Source organism: Patagioenas fasciata, chromosome 2 (assembly GCF_037038585.1).
Source record: "Patagioenas fasciata isolate bPatFas1 chromosome 2, bPatFas1.hap1, whole genome shotgun sequence".
Classification (NCBI taxonomy): Eukaryota; Metazoa; Chordata; class Aves; order Columbiformes; family Columbidae; genus Patagioenas; species Patagioenas fasciata.
This window is the reverse complement of record NC_092521.1, coordinates 60,186,553-60,209,459: the sequence shown is the minus strand read 5'-3', so window position 1 is coordinate 60,209,459 and position 22,907 is coordinate 60,186,553. Positions and strand designations below refer to the sequence as shown.

Sequence of the window (22,907 nt, the reverse complement as noted above, 5' to 3'; positions counted from 1 at the left end):
AAGCCCACCAGTATCCTTGGCTGCATTAGGAGTGTTGCCAGCAGGACAAGAGAGGTGGTTTGCCTTCCCCTTTGCTTGACAGTGGTGAGGCCACACCTAGAGTGCTGGGTCCACTTCTGGGATCCTCAGTGTAAGAGAGACATGGATATGCTGGAAAGAGTCCAGCAAAGCACCACTAAGATGACAAAGAGACTAAAGCTTTTATCCTGATGAGAGGCTGAGAGAACTGGGACCGCTTAGCCTGGAGTAGAGAATGCTCCAGGGGGATCTTATCAGTGCTTGCAAATACCTGAAGGGAGTGTGCAAAGAAGACAGAGTCAGGCTCTTTCCAGTGGTGCCTAATGACAGGATCAGAGGCAACGACTAGAAACTGAAACACAGGAGGTTCCCTCTGAACATCAGGAAACACTTTTTTACTGTGAGGTTGCTCAGGGAGGTTGTGGAGTCTCCCGTGTTGTAGATATTTAAAAGCCATCTGAATATGATCAGTTCCATGTGGCCCTGCTTGAGCCTGGGAGGTTGGACAAGATGACTTTCAGAGGTTCCTTCCATCCTTAACTAGTCTGTGATTCTATGATTAGCATTTCCAAAATAACAGAGAAGGTTTTACTGAAAAGAGAGAGCGTATCCCTACCTGAACAAGGTAGGGATAAATAAGTTGGGGTGGGAAAGAACGAACTGAAAGGCATCAGTTGAAGAGGTCAAAGAAAGAGACTGTCCACTAAAGGCTGGTATGCTTCACTAACAGTGTTTTCTGGGGAATTCAACCTGAGATTTATGGTATTCCACAAGATTCTCTTTGATGAGGTTTATCAAGCCAGAGTTAAAAGTAGTGAGGCTTGCAATCAGTGCAGACTTAAAAACTCTTCTCATCCTTCCTCTCTGTTTTTTACTCTCCTTTCCCTGCTGGGTATTCCTCTCTCTGACAAAGATGCTCGTGTCAGACTTCAACCTGATACGCTTTGGAGAAGATTTCAAAGTATAAAAGTTTTTTCATGGTATTGCTTTCCAAAATATATGACAGTCTTAAAGAGGTATTTAGGACATTTGAAGTCTTCAGTAGTTTACCTGAGAGTACTGGAAAGACAGCCTTTCTGACTTCATAGAAGTTGTTTTGGACAGTTTTAGAGCTGGTATGGTAAAAGTCATAGCACGAAAAAAGTGCCTCTAAGTGGAGACCAGATTTCAAAAACTCTCTCTAACATGCGGCAAGAAAGGTGAAATAAGGATGAACTTCTTCTATTGTCTAGAACAGATCAGTATTTCCCAATTACACACATTAGTGGAAATCACATTTCTTTTAGCTTCTTCATTTCAGTATATAGAAATTACTAGTACCAATGAACTTTAATAAAATGGCAGGAATACTTGCCGAAACAATAATCATCAATAACCTTTCATGAATATTCCTTATTAAGCTTATCAAGCTTACCAGGGCATGACTCCAGTATTCAGTAACACATATAGTCTTGCTGACCTCTACTTTCTGACATTTTTAGAAGTTAGTTTTATGTCATACACTGATATTTAAATTAAAAAGAAAAAACAGAAAACCCAGAATACATAAAAATTGCTATCATTAGTAAAGCCCTCTTCAAAGACTCTTCAATACCTTCCAAAAGAACATATTTTCTTTCTTTTAACAAGTTACTTTTAAACATTATGAATGCAACTTGAATCATACATACTGGGGCTATCTATACATGTGCAATGGTCATGAATGTACATGGATGTAAATTATTAAGGTTTAACTTTAAAATACACAATATTTTTGTAGGGAATGCTAAAAATGTGTCTGTGCATATAAACATCCAAATGAAAGTGTAAGTTTAATTTAAATTAATTTACTCATATTTAATTTAATATTTACTTCAGTAGCTCTATTGCCTTCAGGGGACTTTTACAGACTTTAAATCAAATGAAAAGCTAGTATATAAAAATAAAGGGCTATTTTAGTCCACTGTGTGTTCTCACACATAAGGGGATCATATCATGATCGTGTATATAGATAGATATAGACAAAGAATTTTTGACATTTCTCAGAAACTTCAGTAAGCAATCATTCAAAATCAATGGAAAATCTTCTAAATAAATATACAAAATGTATATTATTTTCAGCTCTCTTAAAATGAGAGACAAGACTCTCAAATCACAGCCCAAATTTCTGCATATAAAAGAAGTTCATGAAATTTTTGCTTTTTTACTGATGTAAGTTTACTTATGCAGCAAAAATAGATGCAAATTAGGAACCCAATTTGGAAAGTGGGAAGCAGAAACATGTTGGTAAATTGCTGTATCTTTCAACATACTCATATCAGCCTAATAAATCATACAACTGGCAACTTTATGTAATTTTGTTTTCAGACAATAACTTAGGTGTTTTTTTTCCACTGGCAAAAGTCACTTGGTGTAGTGGAGGTTGTAGATGCATGACCACATGCCATATAACTCAAGCCTTTTGAAATCCATGGTTGCCATTTAACAGTACAATCCTTTGCTTCTGTGCTGGCAAGTTCCAGCCTCACAAAACAAAGGAGATAGAATTATATCTGTTGCCATGGAAATCTGCAACTCCATCACTTTTTTTCTTCATGTAATATAAATGTATGTAAAGGTGATCACTAAACAATATGTGAGAAATATTACAGAAATGCCATCATTTTACAAATTATTTTACAAAATCTCTCAGGTAGTAGCAATTGCAATTTTACCACTGTGTCTCACAAGGAAATTATTAAGAATAATGAAAAGACAACAAGTTCTCCTGTTTTATAAAAAAGAATCTCTGCTGATTTGTCAATGGACTTTGAATCACAGATGCTGTAGAGATAGGCATTCAACAGTCAGCCATATGAATCCATATGAATCTTGCTTGGCAACTACCTTTATAGAAATGAATTCTGACAGACTGAATATGTGATGACACTCACAGCTTTTATCCTGAGACAGTCATAAGTAACAGAGTGATGTATGTTTCAATAATAACATGGAAAATCTCCATTAAGGTCTTGCTGCTGAATACTGCAGAACTGAATCACTTTTGAAAAAACGCTATTCCTTCAGTTTAGATGGGTAAGTCCTCTGATACTTTTTAATATCTTCATCATCAATGTGGGCAGTGGGACAGAATCCACCCATAGGAATTTGGGGATGACATCAAACTAGAGGAAGGATTCAAATACTCAGAGGAAGGGCTTGCATTTAGAGAAACCTCAGCAAAGAAGAAGAAAGGACTGATGGGAATCTCATGCAGTTCAGCAATGATAGATGCTAATGCTGCAGCTGGGCCAGGGCAACTCAGTGGCACAAGCACAGACTGGGGACTGACTTGCTAGGTGAAAGCTCTGCCAAAAGGACCCAGTGATCCTGGTGTTAACATGAATGACCTGTGTGCAGGGGCAGTGATGGAGGTTAATGACATACTGGACCACATTAGCAAAAGCAAGGCCAGCAGGTTGGGAGAAGTTACATTTCCCTACAATTTCTTATTTGTGAAACCACATCTGGAAGTTCAGTTGTATTCACAGAGTCTTCACAGTTGGGACTTAGCGCAAGATAAATGTAAAGCTGGAGAGAGCCTGTGAGAGAACCTTTAAGAAGTAGAATATGATCAGTGAAGCTGGATTAAGTGTCTAATGTTTATGCAGCATGAGAAAGAAAAGGCTTAGAGAAATCTAAATCCAGTTTCTCTCTCTTCTTAAAGATATATTGTAGAGAAGACTGTTACTAGAGATGCACAGTGAAAGGACAACAGTCACAGGCTGTGGAAAGGGAAATTAGTGACAGACTTAAGAAAAAATTCTTTACAGTTAGAGCAGCCAAGCATTGGAATGGGTACTCATAATCTGCACCTTTGGGGGTATTAAAAACTTGAATCAATAAGACTCTGGGTAACTTGATCCTGTTTTGATGCTATCCCTCCTTTGAACAGAAGGCTAGTTGACCTGACCACCAGTATTTTCTTCCAATGCCTGTTTTTCTGATTCTGTAGTCAATAGGTTTGAAAATCTGAGAGCTAATGAGATGTGCTGTGCCAGTGCATTCACCTGACATTTTGCTTACTGTAGCAGTTGCACATCTTTATATGATATTGTTACAATATTAAGTGAAATAATGTCAAATCAACAGTATAGAATCTGTACCATCTGTACTACCGTCTTACAATTTTCTGAATCAGATTCCAGCACAGCTGATAAATACAAACTGTTAGCACGGCTGGCATCATATGGGATATCAGTAAGGCTGAGAGAAAAAAGGAACATAAACAACTCCTATCTGGACAGGCTTTGGTTAATACATATCAAAAGACAGCTTGTACTTGGAAAAGTGCCCATATTTCAGTTATGGCATTTTTAGATAGTAATTATTTGTTGTCTTCAGTATAAACATAATCAGAGAGATTATTATAAATACTTTTCATGTTAAAAAACCTGTCATCATTATAAAATGGAGTGGAAGCAGAGAAAAAAAGCAATATGAAGACAGAGGGTAAATTTCACCTAATTTTTATCATACCAACAGGTACCTGATGAGCCAAACCACAAAAAGCACAGGAGAGATTTACAGAGTAACTTTAGGACTATTATGAGAAGTTTTGATCCCCTCTCAGTTTATGACTTTTTATAATTCTCCTGTTCTCTGAAAAGCACTGTGCCCCTCTGTAAATCATTGATAAAGAAGTTTCTTCTAAATCAGAGACAAAGCTTTAACTATTCCCTTGGGTCATGTAAAGAACTTCTGAACAGAGCTGCTGAAAAAGAGGAAGGACTTGTTTGACAGGAGACACAGAATGATGCCATAGTTCAAAAGACTGATGAAAACCATGTGAAAAATAACTTTTTCAGAAATTAATTCTTCTGTGAATAAGTAATTGACTATGATACAGGATTTGTTTTGTTGTTGTTTTGTTGCTGTGTTATTCTCAGTGTACAGCTGATTATTCTATGACCTTGGGCAACTTATATGCAGCTGAATTAGGCCTTAATCTTTCCTCATTTTACTCATTAGTATAATTATTATAATAATACCTGTCTCCTGAGAGCATTGGGTTGCTTCATCAGCTATTATTTTTGCTAATAATAATAGGAGCTCTATAAGCTAGTTTACTTTACAGAAAATGGATTTCTCAAAATAGCAGATATGGCATTAATAATAAATTAAGTTAACTGGACAACTGTCTTGGGAATTATTTTTCTAGTAATACTGAAGTCAATATAACCTGCTCCTCTGTTAAGAGAATTTGATGACATAAGCCTACCAGCACAGCTATACAAGCATGTTGTTTTCAATGTAGACAATGCCAAAGAAAACATCCCTTCAGTATTAAATGCTTCTCAAATTTTAGTTAAGGGGAAAGCCGGGAATAGCCAAAGAGGGTTCAGTCAAGGATGCAACAACTACTGTTTAATTACAGCAACAGTTCCTAATTTATCACTCATATCAGCCACAGCTTTTAGCAAATAAGACTGCTAATCAAGTCCTTCATTTTGTTCAGGGAAAGTTCTTTGGCTGGTCACTTTCTGCATTTTCTGGAAACAAATATGAATTTCAACTTGACAGGGCCTCTCCAGCTACTTTGCTATCTCTGTAAATATGCAATATTTTGCAAAGTACAAGAAAAGAAAGAAAGAAACAAACGCACAAGTGTGCGTATTTCACCAACCTTCAAAACTACTTATATTCAAAAGCAACTTTGTAAAGTTGAAATACAAGACATCTAAGAAATATGTACCTAGTTCTCTAAAAAGTTCCTATAAATGAGAATGTGTGAATGCATGGATTTTTAAAGTATCTACAAATTCTCAGGAGGGTTTGCATCTTCAGATACCTTACTACGCAAAAATCATTGCCCTGTTGCATTTAAACAAAGTAACAAGACCCTAGCAGCTTAAATCATAATGCTCACAGTATAGCAGTTGCATGCAAACATGTAAATGAGCTGAATAGAACAGGGAAAAGTGTTCACAGGATTTATGTGTGGAGTTTTAGGATGGATTAATAGAATGAAGCAGGCTCCTTGCAGACAAGAAATTGTACTGTCTCAGTTATGAGACACCTCCGTGAAGCTTTTATTACAAATTTTGTTTCAGTTCCCACTGCATATTAGGAGGAAAGCAGATTTGAACCTTAGTCTTAGGTAGTATGTTAGACAGAAAGTTAGAAAACTGCAACACTATGAAAAATATTCTAGAAATTTTTAAGGAGGAAAGAATGAGAGTAACTTCTAGGTTAGGATGCATATCTGTGTGGTGAAGTACTTGGGCTTTAGTTCCTAGGAGAGATTTAGATCATCTTTTTGCATTCAAGATGGTCCAGCCCCATAGCTATGGATAAGAGAGATTTCAAAACTGTGTCAGGCAAGGGAAGAATTGAATTTTTCCCACCATACTCGGAAAAAAAGCCCTCATGACTACTACCACTTCAAAAACATTCAAAACTCCAGTGCAAGCTTTAGTTTTCAAATGGCAAAACAGCATTTAAATTACATCGCTAACTACTGAAAATAGCCGATACACTCTTATGCAAGCAGTTGCCAGCTCTGTTTTCACATCTGCCTACGCCACTTTCCTACACATTCAACACACCTTTATGTTCTCTGCAGTGTTTCTGACACGACAAATAGCTCTGTTCCCACCCGTTCTATCACTTGTTTGAGCAGCTGTACTAACCCTTTGTTACCATAGTAAAGACTTTCCCTATACTGTGGTTTCATTCAAACACACAGAAAACATCCAACAACTACAACCATCTGCAGCATCCTCCAGAGAAGCTGGGATTTACACCTCATCCTCTCACTGCCTGCAAGGTGCTCGATAGGAGCAAAGCAGACCCCTGCAGCTTGCAGAAGAAGATGGGGTAAAAAAGGTGTTGAATTGGTAAGAAAGGAAAAGGCAGGAGACTCTAATGGCTGTGGAAGCTTGAATTTCATGTTGGGATGAAGTATTTTATTTTAGGAAGTGAACAGCACCTGCTGCATAGCTTTTGAATGTTGATTCAGTATCTGAATATCTGTTATTGTATAGGAGTAACAGTCCCTGAAACAAATGCCAATGAAACAAAAATCCATTCAATAAAATATTTTTTTTCAAATAAGATTAAAAAATAAACCAGCTCCAGTTTGAGGAACTGTTAACTGCCACCCAGTCTGAATATCCACAAATCCCATTCCTTCTTCTGAAGCAGTGAATCTCAGGAATAGACTTGTGATGCAACTTTTGGATTTACTTCATTCAAGTACAGTTTTCTGAGCCTGAGGACTAACAAAGAGAGTGGCAAAATTATTAAAAAATTCTCACAGAAAAATCAGAGTCAGGAAAAATGTCACTATGTGCTTAATGAATCAAGAACCCTATGGGAAATTACTGATACTTAGGGGAACAGGGTTTACATAACTCAAACCTGAAAGTACACAGGTTCTGTCTCGGGTGTAGGGAGGAAAGTCAGCATTCTTGTTTCTGTTATTAATCTCTGCAGTATTTACAGATGGTCATGGTTTGCCAGTGGATGCACAGATCCTGCAGTGGAACACTCCCAGTTTTCCATTATTGGTTTCCAGCACAAAGAAGTGTGAGATTTCCAGAAGTCCTCTCCTGCCAAAAGCCCTGCAAGGCTATTTGGCTTTAACTTGTAACTTCCAAGGATCTCTAGAACCAGTAATTGAAATAAACTTCACAACACCTCTGTAAATGAAGTCAACTATGTACTGCAATAAATCAGCTGGCTTTTTACAGGGTTGTAAGGTTTCTAAACAAATACTATACAGCAAAGTCATACAGTAGTTTCAGATGGGATATACAGAATAATATTGAGCTAAGTATTTGCATGAATAACTGACCTGAGGCTATATTTTAGCTTAGGTTAAGTGCATGAGTTCATGAATGATCATGTGTATTCAGAAGCTCAGTACATGAGCTTATACATACCTTTGAAACAGAAGAAAATGTACTAAGAGACAAATGTGTCATGACATGGGATCATTTATGGATGAACTCTGGAATTTGCTTCTCCATTTTCTCCTCCAGGTATTGATTTGAACCAAAGGCATTTTGGCAGAATTACAACATAAAAGAGCTTTGTCATATTAAGTAATTGAAGTGCTGAAATGGAGTCCAAAAGATATATATTTTAACTAAATATTTTCTATAATCATTGGGTTGGCAGCCTCAACTTGTGTCTCTCTGAACTTCCTACACTTCACAAGTTGAAAATAATAGTTATGCCACTGCATAAAGACATAAATAACAATCATAAACCAGACAAAGCCCTGAAGATGCATTGGCAAATGTAGGATACTTCAAACTGAAGCAATCATTTAAAAATGACAATTTAGAATGTTTCATGCGTTTGTTGATGATGTTTGATCCTGTAATGTTGCAATGAGTATGTGTTGAGGCTGTGATCAGGTTAAAAACACATAAAGAAATACACAGTACAAACGTGTTTACAGGGTAAAGCTAAATTGTAAGTTCATTATGAAACTAATGCTGCTATTTTCTTCAGCCTCAGAGGTTCCTTTCCTTTCCTTTCCTTTCCTTTCCTTTCCTTTCCTTTCCTTTCCTTTCCTTTCCTTTCCTTTCCTTTCCTTTCCTTTCCTTTCCTTTCCTTTCCTTTCCTTTCCTTTCCTTTCCTTTCCTTCCCTTCCCTTCCCTTCCCTTCCCTTCCCTTCCCTTCCCTTCCCTTCCCTTCCCTTCCCTTCCCTTCCCTTCCCTTCCCTTCCCTTCCCTTCCCTTCCCTTCCCTTCCCTTCCCTTCCCTTCCCTTCCCTTCCCTTCCCTTCCCTTCCCTTCCCTTCCCTTCCCTTCCCTTCCCCTTCCCCTTCCCTTCCCCTTCCCTTGCCCTTCCCTTGCCCTTCCCTTCCCCTTCCCTTCCCCTTTCCTTCCCCTTTCCTTCCCCTTTCCTTCCCCTTTCCTTTCCTCTCTTGTTTCAAGACAATTTGCATTGTTATTCTTCACTCTATTTACATTCTTATTAATACCATGCCTGGCAACACCATCATTTATATTTATCCTCAGACCAGTCCCATTAAATACTCTTACCCTCCTCATTCTGTTCCAGAGAAGAAAGACTAAATGACTTGCTGCCTTATTTCTTATCCACCTTACTCTTCAACCTCTCTTTAAGCCCAGTTCCATTGCGTGTTATTTGTCTTCTTTGGCACATGCATTATTTCAATCCCAATATAATTTTTTTTTTTTAATAATATATAAACTCATTGATATTATCTCTTTTAAATGACAGAAATCTATCATGATGAGTCATTCACTTAAGCTGAATATGAGACAAGACTTGTAAATAATGAGAATGGAAGAGAAATATACAGATGCAGTGTTTCATAAAGGTGTTTAGCTTCTTGTAGATATTGAAAGGATCACAATCTAAAATGATATTATTTTTACAGCTCTGTTGTCTAAAGCAAAACAAGTGTCATAGAATATTTCCCACAATAATGCTATGAAATTTGTGCCATTATGTCTTCATGCATTTACACTTCAGTCTTACTGACATTTGACTAACTTCAGCTAGTTAACATCAACTTCAGTGCTATCTTATTTAGTATTATGGTTTTACATATTGTAAATTTTTATTCTTTTGAGGTTATATAATAAGTTCTTCTGCAAGCCCTTGAAATAAGTGATTTATGAATTTATAAAGCTATGACTATTTCCTTAATATGCCTCCCTCATATGTGTAGTCATAATATGAGAAATCCACAGTTCTTAAATTCCCATTTTATTTACTTGAACAACAGTGGGTGCAGAAGTTGCATCGAAAGTGTTTGCAGTAGAGGCTAAGTGGCAGAAGGTCAAAGCTCGGATTAGGGAAGAAAATCAGGTCTGAAGTTCCAATGCCATGTGACAGTAAGCACATTATCATCCTGATGTAAAGGTTAGATAGACAAGTGTTGCTGAGAACAACTATGTTGACATGCTGCTGTGTGAAAATTATCTTCACTGAGGTTCTTTAAAATAAGATCACCAAAACCAGCATTGGTCATTACAAGGAGGAGGACACTCAGCATTTATGTAGAGTGAATTATTCGTTTTCCTCCTCTCCTCAGGATGGTATAACTAGGAAGAACTGATTGTTCACTGGTGTCTCTGTAAACCAATTCATCTCAGTAACCCTGCAGATCCTTTTCCTTTTAGATAGCATTTTTTTTTTCCAGATTAGCAAATTGAAGAGTCTCCCTGAGTCAGATAAGCACCTGAGATTACAGAAAGGAAGTGGAAGGACCTTGTGGTGTTGCCTGGGGACATGGGAAGGCCTGAAGAGCTGGCTGTTAACACACGCAGATGTGCATCTTCCATGCTTAACATCAGACTACAGTTAGTGGGGATACATGCTATTCTTGAGGTTATTGCCTATTTTTTTTTTTTCATAATTCCAAGACTGCCAGTCCAACCTGATTTCTAAATGTTATATTTAAAAACAAAAGGGGATGTGGTGTATATGTGTGTACAAGAGAAGAGATATGTAGGAATATAGACTATTTACATGATAAAGCCAAAGTTGTTGACACTCTCATATAGACATATAACAGTGCTAAATAAAAATCTTGTAGATATTGCCATTGTCCATTTTAACATAACTGGTGTGTTGATACTGTGAAACCACTAAAAAAATTTGACAGAAGGACCACTTAGTGGATAAGGAATTGGCTGGATGCCTCAGTTGTGGTCAATGGCTCAATGTCCAAGTGGAGACCAGTGATGAGCACTGTGCCTCAAGGGTCGGTATTAGGACCGCTGTTGTTTAACGTCTTTGTTGGTGCCATTGACAGTGGGACTGAGTGAACCCTCAGCAAGCTTGCCAGTGACACCAAGCTGTGTGGTGTGACCAACACACAAGAGGGAGGGGATGCCATCCAGAAGGACCTTGACAGGCTTGAAAGGTGTGCCCATGTGAACATCATGAAGTTCAATAAGACCATGTGCAAGATCCTACACATGGGTCAGGGTAATCCCAAGCACAAATACAGCCTGGGCAAAGAATGAATGGATAATAGCCCTGAGAAGAAGGACTTGGGGTTGATGAGGAGCTCAATATGACCTGGCAATGTGCACTCACAGCCCAGAAAGGCAAATGTATCAAAATGTATGGGGTGCATCAAAAGAAGCATGACTAGTAGGTTGTGGGAGTTCTCCCCCTCTGCTCTGCTCTGCTCTCATGAGAACTCACCTGGAGTCCTGTGTCCAGCTCTTTGGGCTCCAACATAAAAAGGGCATGGACCTGTTGGACTGAGTCCATAGGAGGGCCATAAAGATGATCAGAAGGCTGTAACACCACTCCTATGAAAACAGGCTGAGAGAGTTGGGGTTGTTCAGCCTGGAGAAGAGAAGGCTCTGGGTAGACCTTATTGCAGCCTTCCAGTATCTAAAGGGGACCTACAAGAAAGTTGGAGAGGGACTTTATACAAAGGCATGTAGTGATAGGATAAGGGGTAATGGCTTTAAACTGAAAGAGGGCAGATTTAGGTTAGATATACAGAAGAAATCCATCATCATGAGGAGAGGCACTGGTACACGTTACCCAGAGAAGTTATGGATGCCCCATCCCTGGCAGTGTTCAGGGCCAGGCTGGATGGGGCTTTGAGCAACCTGGTCTAGTGGAAGATGTCCTTGTCCATGGTAGGAGCTAGATAATCTTTAAGGTCTGTTTCAACCCAAACCATTCTATGATTCTATGATAAAACATGCCCAATATCACCTCCTCCCATTAAAAAAACACCCACAAACAAAAATTATAATCTGTATTACAGTGATCCATTAAAAAGACAGAGCTGAAAAAAGTGAACATACAAATAACAATTTCACTGATAAGAATTTCAATTTAATTACTTGCACTGGCCCATATTTGTTATTGTCCCAAAATAAGTGAGCATAAAACACTGCCAGTTTGCCAGTTTAATGTTTCAAACTCAGTCAAGAAGACCATCTAAGATAAATTAAATCATTGTGCACTTTGCCACACTCTTTGAATAAAATCCAGTCTGCTTTGATTACAGTAAAACCAGTGATCAACTTGAAACTGCACCTATACCAGGGATTATTGATCTCATATTTCAGGTCCTTCTTCTAGTGTTATAATTTGACAGGGAAGTGAGCAGTAGGCAAAAGTGACTGCCTCCTTAAACCAACTGGGCTTCTCCTGGTAGTGATGACAATGAGACAGACTTGGTACTGGATTAGCTGCCACAGAACAATTTGTCTTCCAGTCCATGGCCTTTCAAAGGTAATGGAAAGAATTAGTTTCCTTCCTGTATCTCTCTCTTATTAACATAGTTATCCAGCATGTTACCTGGCTTGAGCAATAGATTTCTTAGCATGAAAACAAATTTATTGCTTAGCATTCTGAAGCAGCAGCTTTGTGTGTAGAGACATCTATAAATGGAGTAAATGTGGCCTGTGGCTGCTCGCAATACCTTTATCTGACGTCTCTGGCAGCAGTAACCAATTTTACCTTTTTTCTTCTGCCAGAATTTGTAGTAAGGCAATGCACTTTGTATATTCATTATGAGACCTAACTGTAATCTATATATTTCATCAAGTTGCTTTAGTAAAAAATGCACTTTGATTTCCTTTATAAACTGTATTCACTTTTTGTAATATTGGACTACAAGCTATTATAATCTGGAAAAAATAAATCATGCTTAAAATATGTTAACATTTAGGATAGAGCACACAAATATTCAAGAGTCCTTTCTAACATATAACTCCTAACAACTGGCAGGAAGAAGTAAAGATGGACTTACTGTTACATTTCTTCCCTATTTCTGATTTGTATAATAGTGGATATGCTATTAAGCTTTCTTTACTTTAAATAATTTCTTTCATTTTCACCTTTGCAAAAAACACCAAACATTTAATTTTACGATATTAAGCATGAGTCGTTCATTACAGAAAGGGTCAGGAAAGAGCAAAACCACTCAAGTAAGGAGCCGTAGATACAAAGAATCAAAGTTCAAGATTTGGGAAGACCTGAAAGACATTTATGACCTCTAGATCCCTGATTTAAAAATATACTCTTGCTTTTATTTCAATTTCAGTTCTTAAGAAAAAAATATACACAGGCATTTGGTGGAACTGTTTGTTTTTCATATTAGAGGAGCAATTATACTTGATAAAAGGAAAATAGCATATACTTAGTCTATTTAATATCTTCATTGTTTTTGGTTTTGTTTTTTGGGTGTTTTTTTTTCTAATATGAATACAATTCAAATGCTGCACCCCATCAATCAGGAGGAATTGAGCTTCTAAAACCAAAACAACATTAGCTTACTAGTTGAAGTATAAAATCAACAGCATTTTTCAGCCTCCCTTACACAGCCCACAGCTTCTACACAGCCTATGGAAGCCTACAGCAGGCCTCTACCAGTCTTCCTCTGCAGATCACAGTGCAGCCTCCTTCAGGAACCAAGCACATGATACACTTTATGGTTGATGAGTCATGTCTATTTCTCAATCTGTTCTCAGAGTTTGGTATTACCTACCATATGGACACAGCCTTCATAAATGAGGTTTCCTGGAAGTCATCTGATGTCAGAATAGAAATGGATTTGCTAAGTAGCAAAGCTGCTGATTGATAGATGGAAGACTTGAAAGTGATGGCTGCATGAAAGTAAAAGCCTGTATGATCATTCTCTAAGCATTTATGGCAGCATGAAAGTGTCCTGTTATCTCTCATTGGTGTAGACATTTTAAAAGCAAACATATCTATAATGATACTTTTTCTTAGTTTGTCCTAGTTTTCCTGGAACTCTCCTCTTCCTACTTTTTCTGTCCAAAGTTTGTGCCTGTCAGCTATTGTGTACATGCTCCTGCTCTGTCTATTTTTATTGGAAAACTCATCCACCTTTCTTCACAAACCACCAAAAAAGCCACCTTTTATGGCTTCCCATCTTTAAGCTGTTACTTAGAGACATATAGAGTCTGAGGGGAGCATTCAGCATAAAAAAAATTTCCCATGGAAATATAACTATTTTTCAAGTTGGTTGGTTTGTTTGTTTTTGGTTTTTGTTTTTCAGTAAATAGAGAAAGACAGACTTATCTGGGGAGTAATTAGGAATAGGAATTGAACACTGGGGTCTTCAGTTGCCCTTTGCAACAGCCTTTCTCTTAGGAGTGAGAGCAAGATATTTTGACAGTGATGGAGTATGAAGGGAGAGGATCATGTAAGTCATGTTGTGTGAATGTAGGCACGTACATGGTGGGCAAGGGAAAAAGGAAGGAGCCACTGGAAATAGTGGATTTCCTCTCTGGTGGCTATAAAGGTAGCTTCATACCAGCTGAGAGTTAGATTTCCAGAATGATCATTTATGACCATCTCTACTTCTAAGCATACACAGATCGCTTTTTAAAATTTTTTGTCTTAAAAAACTCTGAACTTCCAGTAGTTCATTTGAGCAATTAAAGATAACTTGTGCATACTGGAAAGTCTGAACTTACAATTAAAAAAATATCTATTTTTTGAACTCACATTGTATAATGTATCATATTATAGAGAAAGTAATTTCTTTCCACGGTTAAGAAAAACAGAACATGTCTGTTGTCACCTATAAATGTTTACACTGGACTGTTTCTTCCCCACCCGTGAGGCCATCAGGAGCAATTAGCAGTTATTACTCGATGGATAGTTCACAACTGGCTTCAGCTAGAGGCTTAATCTTTGAGTAACAGGGCCACAATTTTCCAGAAGGTAACCGTAGATCTAGCATTTAATGGTATCCATCATTCCAAAAAGACATCAACAACAGATCATTGTATAGCACAGGCTGAAAATCTCTGACCATGCAAATACATAAATCCAAAAGTCTGCTTTTTCTTAGCCACACAGCTAATACCATTATTATGGTCGAATCCATGGGCTGCCATTACTCCATACTTCTTTTCTAATTACCAATTTTTTAAGTTTTAAAGATTTTGTTGAAAGGACCTTACCCGTGCCTTCTGCTCCATCTCCATCATCAATCTTTCATGTTGCTCTGCTATTGCCAGTGTTGCAGAATGGACTTTCTGATAAATCATTTCTCCTTCTCGTGTTTGAAAGGTGAACAGCCCTTCTCCTGTGTCACACATCCTGCAGAGAGGTATAAACAGAATGGGAGGCCTGTGTAATTTTTATCTAACTGTTACAAAAAGTGCACACCTTGCAGTAGAAAATGCTGACTTTCGTAGTTAAACTCTGAGATTCTGAACATTTGCAGTTATTTTTGCCATCAAGGAAAGACATATTCCGAGAGATGTGCAGAACTTCATGAACATTTAAATTCAGTTTTAATCATATTCTGGATAGTGAAAAAGAAGTTTTATCATAGAATAAAAGCTTGAGGTAATACAGTCAGTTATTTATGACATTGTTTCAAATGTCTGCACTGAAGTAGGAGATAAATTTAATTCTCCTAACCAATTGATGTCAGAAGTACATAGAACATTGTGAGTTTGAAAAGTTGACATTTTTAGAGACCACTGACCAATTAAAGATGCTGTTATGGTTAACCACTACAAAGAAGTTGCACTGAAAGACAGCATTGAAAGAGTTAAATGATAACTGTCTCTGTTAGTATATTTATGTGAGGCTATTTTGACAATTACAAAGCCATTCAGTCTGTTTGACAATAGGAACAGGATTTCTATAGTATAAGATTATTGAAAGAAAAACCCAGAATGAAATTTGCTTTCTTCTTTTGAGAGCAACTGCTTTTATCTTGTCACAGCACTATTCTGAGGAAGAAGAGTGGTACATGGTAGATACAATGACATAAAGGGCTAGGAAATATAGCAAATGTGAATGGACAACAATATTAGATTATTGAGTAACGGTTGCTTTGAGGAGATACACTGTGGTTAACAGTGGTGCAATTCAACATATTTATATTAGTAGTTCCATTACATTACCAGTGTCCGATTTTTGTGTATTTATAGAGTTCTTGCAATTTTAGAAATGGAATCAAATTTTTTTTTTATTTGATCTGATACATCCTGTAGAGAATTTCAGTTTTCTGTGAAAGAAAATTGTTGACTTGAGTCACTCATGCGTAACATCCTTCAACAACAGAAAGATTTTGATTTGCCTTAAAATACCAGATTCCTTCAATGTTTTGGTTCTTTACATTATTTTTAAGGGTATTTTGTAATATCCCAGCATCTTCAGTATGGTCTCAGAAAGCCCAAGGCATACAGAATTACAAAGCATTTTAGCAAAATGTGTCCCAAACAGTCTAACGTTGCAACAGGTTTTTAAGTATCAATATCTTTGGAATTTGCATCCTAGATTCTTTATTCATACATTAAATTTTATAAAATATTTTCCCATCAAATTAACATCTAGGTATAGGTATATATTGTTTTAGTTAAATAATCATTTAAATATTTCTCTTGCTATATTACATGTATGCATACACACACATACTATTATGTTACAGCTTTTTGAAAATGGAATAATTTATTTAATGGGACATCTTTTTGTCAAATTAGAATACAGCTTCCTACACAATTTTATTTCAAAACTTATTTGAGCAGGACCACTCTGCTCTATAAGAGACTACTGAGAGTTCAGCAGTTGCTTTTGATTGCAAGGCTGACCAGTGAAAATAAAATAATATTAACAGTTAGAAAATCTTTTCTTGTTCCCTGGAGAAAACATGCTTTCATAAGCCTCCACTAAAGAACTTATGCATAGCTGTGTTTGGGAAGAACAGATAAATTAGAGGTGCTGGAAAATACCTGGTGAAAATACTTAGCAATGTTTAATTGAGGTGCTGAAAGGAAAGTCACAGTCTTAAGAATAGTTGATGCATGCTATTATACCTATGGGTATCACTCATAATTCTGAAATAAAAATAGTCTTCGCCATCCCAAGATGTGAAGAAGATACAATCCACCTTGTAGACAGGTATTATTTGATCACTATGGATGTGATGTGACGACTAATAGATTTAAAAAAATGCTTTTGTGTTAAATTCCAATGGAGATCAAGATCCCTGCTATAAACACATAAGATATTTTATATCCTTAGCCACAATCCTCCAAAGAGCTTCTGGTAGAAATAAAATGTCTCCAGAGTTTTGCGACATTATGGCAACAGCTTTTCAGATCCCTCAGGGCATCATATAGCTGGTACTCTGCTTTTGTGCAAAGAGATCTTAATAAAATTCAAGCAGCGTGAAATGGAAAGTCTGGAAAAAATGATGAGGTTTCAGAAACTGAAGCAAAATATGATCTTTTTCTTGGTTTCAGAGGGTGAAAAATCCTACAGGGACAAAAACAAGGAAGCAGGCAATGTGGCGTGATTAAGATTCAATAGTTAAGTCACTTGTTTTGACCAAGAAGAATGCAACCACCAGGTTTTTGTTACTATGAATTATATTTTTAAATCAATCAATTAATTGCTGCTTGCAACTTTTATCAAAACCTTTAAGTAACTCCATGTTTTCTACCAAAAAATTACCTTTTCCAAAGCATAGATCAAAACTTGTTATAATTACTACTTTTTGCTTTTCTGCAAAAATGTTTCCTACATTTTTGATGCTTAATAAAAAAACCCCTTGATTATAATTATATGTTAATTTAATAACACCTTCACAACTTTTACATTTTCTGGAATCACGTTAAAAACAGAAGAAAGGTGTGGGCCTCTTCTTTTGCTAATACTCTTACAGTTATGCACTGCAGTGCAGTCAACTCAGTATGACCTTCATTGTCAAAAAATGTCACTCATATTGTATACTTTAATTTTTTGATGAGAGACTTAACAGTTTGCAGATGCTTGAAAAATGCTGATGTCAGCTTTGCTATTTCAGTGTTTTTCAACTTTAAAACAGGAATGTCATTAGCCTGTGCTTTAGGATATTTAAGGATTCAATGAACTACTATGTATGAAGTGCTTTGACTGAAATAAGAAAATGCTTTTTTTCCCCTGTCTTATAACAGAATGATATAACAGGGCAGATAACGAGACCAGTACATAAATGTTGTTGAAAATCATTGTCAATATTTTACTTCTTAAAATGGTGCCACAACTTTTCACAACCATCATTGTTAGTAAGCCTGGATCAAGAGCTGGGAGAAGGAATAAGGAGGTGAGAGTGAAGCTTGTGGCCCAGGACAAACTGCATTCAGAGATCAGCAGTGAAAGTTCTTGCTTTTACTCAAAGGTAAGGCTTTTTTCAAAAGGGCGTCTGCTCAAGTCAAAGAGATTTTATGATCAGTATTTCCAGATTTTGTTCAACATTTCTCAAATTCACACAATGGTTTCCAATGGCCTCTGCTCACTAAAGTAACTTCAGTCTTTTACAGCAGAATAAGTACTATATTTTAACCTTGTAGAATTCCCTTTAAAAAAGAAACCTTATTGACCTGACTGCCATTTACAAACGGCATTTTGTCCCAAATAGAGGTTCATGCTCTCATGTCGTGGTTGAAATATTTAAATATTTGAACAGCGTAGTGTTCAGCAACTGCATTACAGGACAAGAATTTGACATCTCAGCTTCATTGTACCATTTAAGTTAAGGGTAAAATGCATTTTCATAATTATGAAGGTTGTCTGAAAACCGAGATGCTCAGAAATATTTTTTTGCTATAAGTCTTTGTTTTGAAATAAAGGATAAATGACAACTGTAGCTAGAAGAATTTTAGTTCTTCATATATATAAACCTATTCTTTAAAAGATTTCTTTTTACCCACAACTAATTTAGCTTTAAATAAATAATGGTTGATGTGTAAATTCATCACTCAAAAGTATATGAACTACATAAAATTAACTAAAGTTAAATATTCTCAAATAGCCACTGAAAAAATATCATAAAACCCTTTTACAATTAATAACTGATTACTATTAATAATCGTAGCTATTAATAACTGATACATCATAGATAACTTCTACCATAGTTTAGCATTCTAGTTCTTTAAATAAAAATAGATTTTAAGTTTTTAAATGAGAACACATCATTAATATGTATTGTCCAGTAATCAAAGTGCTGAAAGTTATCAGTACCAAACTGGATGTAATTGCTGTTGCATAGTCTACACTTGGTGTGAAAAAGTGTTTTACTCAGACACTTCGGGGCCCAGAGATGAGGTTAGCTAGTGCTTATTTCCTGTATCCTGAAGAAGGTGCCACATATTGGACCGGACCTGTAACTCTCACAAGATGAATAGTAAATAAAATATGGCCTTTCTTTCAAGCCTTAAAGTTGTGGCTGTCACTCAGGAAAGAACTAATTGGTATGCAATATTTAACTCTGAACTGAGACATTTATTTCTTGTCTTGCTACAGCTTTGATTTTCTAAAAAGTGGTAGAAACTAGCAATTTTGCCTCCAATTTACTTTTAGATTATCAGAGAAGACAACAAACACTATCTCTCTTGCAGTTATCTAACTTTTGTTCTTTCCTTGCTTGTTGTTATCTCTACTTGAGCTAAGCCATTTTGACAGAAATCCTGTTTGTTCTTTGTGTGCAAGGACGTTACACACAGCGTACACTAAAGACAGGCTAGCTAACCAGTAGACCTCGCTACAAAATGAATGCAAAGCTTCCCTGAGGGTCCAAATTCTTTGCTCATTCCAGCCTTCAACACATGCTAGCTTACATCCTCCCACAGTTGTTCTTTTTTGATAAAATGAAAAAAAAAGCAAGGAAAGCAAATAAACCTTTTGTGGCAGGGGCATATTTCAGTAAAAAGCTCCCTTTATACCATATCAGAACAACTGTAAAATAAACTACGTAATTTTTTTTATTAAATTGTAAGTTAAGTTGTATGTTGAAAGGACAGAGAGGAAAAAATAAGAAAATGTTGATAAAAATCCTAAGTTACAATAAAACAGGTAAAAAAAGGATACATTTGGTGGAGGAATCAATAAGTAAAAAGACAATTATATAAATATGATATATATGGGACCTAGGAAAGGTCTATGTGTGAAGCAGAGATAAGACAATTAATGGTAAATGTGCCCAAAGTGTAACTAATTCAGGTGAAGACCTTTGACAGCAGGCGTGGCTAGAAAGTCCTAAAATTGGGACAAGGTTGGTAAACGAGGGGAAAATGTCTTATGAAAAATCTGTGAAAGAGAAACCAAGATCACCAGTATGAAGCAAAGTGATGAGGGGGCAACAACCAGAACAAGTAGACACAGACTCAAGTGTGGCCCGTTATTCATTCCTTACATGAATAATGAGTTAGATTGGCATGCTTTACTGTCAGCATTTCTGATTTTTATCTGGAGTGCCAAAAAGGTATCCTGGCAACTTTATGATCTGAGAAGCAAATCATTAAAATTATATAATACATGAGGCATCTGCCTGCCCTCCTTAATGATGGTTGCTTACTGGCAAGAATATACAACACAAAAAAAGTATTTATGCATGATATTTGCTAATTGCTGGCTACAGACATTCCTCCATAATGTTTATTATCATGTTGTTCCACTTCAGGCGACGTGGTTAAATTTCCACTGTTCCTGCACATGCTCATGTGATATAGATATCAGTGTTTAATCTTTAATTAGCTTTCTTTCATGTGGAATCTCCTTGAATTTGGTCTGAGTTTATCCAGGGAACATGGAGTATTACCACACCTCTGATACAGCTCAGTAATTTAAACATGGAGCTTAGCCCTGAAGATTTATTCAAAGTCAGTTCTTGTATTTCTGAAGTCATCCTCAGTGTTTTCAATTAAAAGAACTAAAGGATCCTTCGTGTCATCAAAGCAGTTTTCTTACTAAGACCACCTATGGTAGCATTTTACAATTCTGATATGGAAAATGCCCAGAGAGAGAGTGGAAATGAGTGATGATGATTTGTTTGCAGATAGCCGGGATGCCAACAATTAGAGGAATCCAGCAGTTCCTCTCCATTATTTCCTAGAGGACCTTAGTACTTTGCAAGTGATACATGCACATCTTTTTAAGATATTATATGCAGTCAAGGTAACAAAATCTTATGTGCTAGTCTAATCGATACACTGCTAGTCTTTGTGAACAGAGTTGCAGTACCCTCCAAATTTTCCCTCTAAAAGGGAGTCTTTTTGTGCGAATAGTATTTTTTCATGATAAGATTATTTCTTTTTCTGTCTAAACCAAAAAGTCATTTAGGTAGTATAATATAATATAAACAAAAATTTTCTCATGAAAACATGGTTCTATTTGTTTTGTCAGATGGGAGAGATTTCTGTACAGTTCTAGTGGTACTTACGCCTCTCGGGATTTTTTTTCTTCTCATTGCTGGTACTGCCTCTACAATTGCTGTCCCTGCGCTGCTCTTTGTGACAGCATGTTCAGACTAGTGGGGCATATATTTTACACTGTTAAAGCTACATGGTCACTAACCCACCCCTGCTTGTCAGATGCTTTCCACTTTTTGCTTAATGGAAGTGCAGAAAAAGGCTGTGTCTTCCTCTGGACTATATCAATGATTGCCCACTAGCACTGTAGTTCTCTAATTTATTTCTACTGGGTTTATTCCTGTCCATAATTAGACAGGGCTGAAAAAATTGTATTTTAGCTTTTTTTCCCCAGGCTTTTGTTTTGATAAGGAGGAGGATTCTGTCTTGGACTTGTTTCAGATTGCTTTTATTTGATTGCTACCAAGCTTTCCCATCTATTCTCATTAAAATGTCATAATTTTTATTAATTACTTTGATATATCAGAATAAATATAACTAGTGCTGAAGAGTTAAAGATAGTAACTCCTTCTTGATGCTAGTTATAGTAGAAAAAGCAGAGAAGCTGACTTTATTAAAGTCATGCATAAAAGGTAGAACGCGGAGATTGACATGTAATTATAAAATATATCTTCATGTAATGGTGAACATGCTGTGCAGAGGCTCTGCTTTATAATTCCTAGACCCTAGAAACTAAGCTATAATCAATAAGAGAAGTGATATTTTAGAGTTAAAGAACTTGAATCCCAAATACTTTAATATGACTACATTTTTTGTCTTCCTGCTTATAGACTAGTTTCATAAAAGACGACCTAGACATTTTAATGAGGAAGACTGAACTGTGCTGTTAGTACTTTATCACCTCTCAGTAGAAGGATTCTACACTGCAAATGCAAATTATCCTCTTGTGTCAGTATTCATTTCATATTATTTAAGAAAACTGTGTTGGTAATTATTGCATACGTATTCACAAAACAACCTACTTTACGGGACTTTTGAACTCTAAACATTTTCTGTTAAAAAAAAATAAATATTACACAAAAAGGGAATTTAGAAAAAATAAAGAGAGGATAATGAAACCCATCGCTGACATGTTCTTAAATACACAAGACATTTGCATTTTTGACAATTTAAGTACTAGAACAAACATGAAAGCGTTGCTATATAATTAGTTCTGTTAGTTTGTAAAGCTCAGGTCCTGTTGATAATGATGAAATACTATTTAACAATGTCTTGGATAAGTATCTATTCTTACCAACTCTGTGAAAGATAAACCAATAACTCATATATTACTATTATCATTTTAGCACAGAAGCAGCCATTACAGTTGGCTGTACAGCAAACAGCTTAACGAAAAACATTGGCCTGAGAAAACCAAAGAGATTGCAAAGACTACATACAGCTATTTTTTTTTTTTTTAATTAATTCTTTTCAGTTACCATTGTTTGGCTGACTTTTTTTGTTTCACTTTTGAATGAGTGTGATATAACTTCTAAGTCCTGGAAGCTGAGATCATATTCAAATACAGATAGTTGCTAAGAGCTGTTATTCCCTGATGAAGACAAACACATCCCATAACAAAATTACTCAGTTCCTCTCAGTGTCTTTAGTAGCAGAACACAAGTGAAACAGCATGAATACCATTGACTTTGACAAATACAAAAATGTTAGATATAAAACTCAAATAAGGACATTACTGGTCAAAATAAATGATAGTGTAATAATAGAGGAGCCCTGTGGCAGCAAATCA

General features: G+C 36.4%; 1 protein-coding gene across 1 annotated transcript in view; it reads right to left on the bottom strand.

Moving 5' to 3' along the window:
* DOK6 (docking protein 6) overlaps window positions 1-22,907 on the bottom strand; it is a 247,265-nt gene that overhangs the window by 52,373 nt on the left and 171,985 nt on the right. The window contains exon 6 of the mRNA XM_065830731.2: window positions 14,936-15,074. Within this exon, the coding sequence (XP_065686803.1) occupies window positions 14,936-15,074 (139 nt within the window). The remainder of the gene's footprint in view (window positions 1-14,935; window positions 15,075-22,907) is intronic.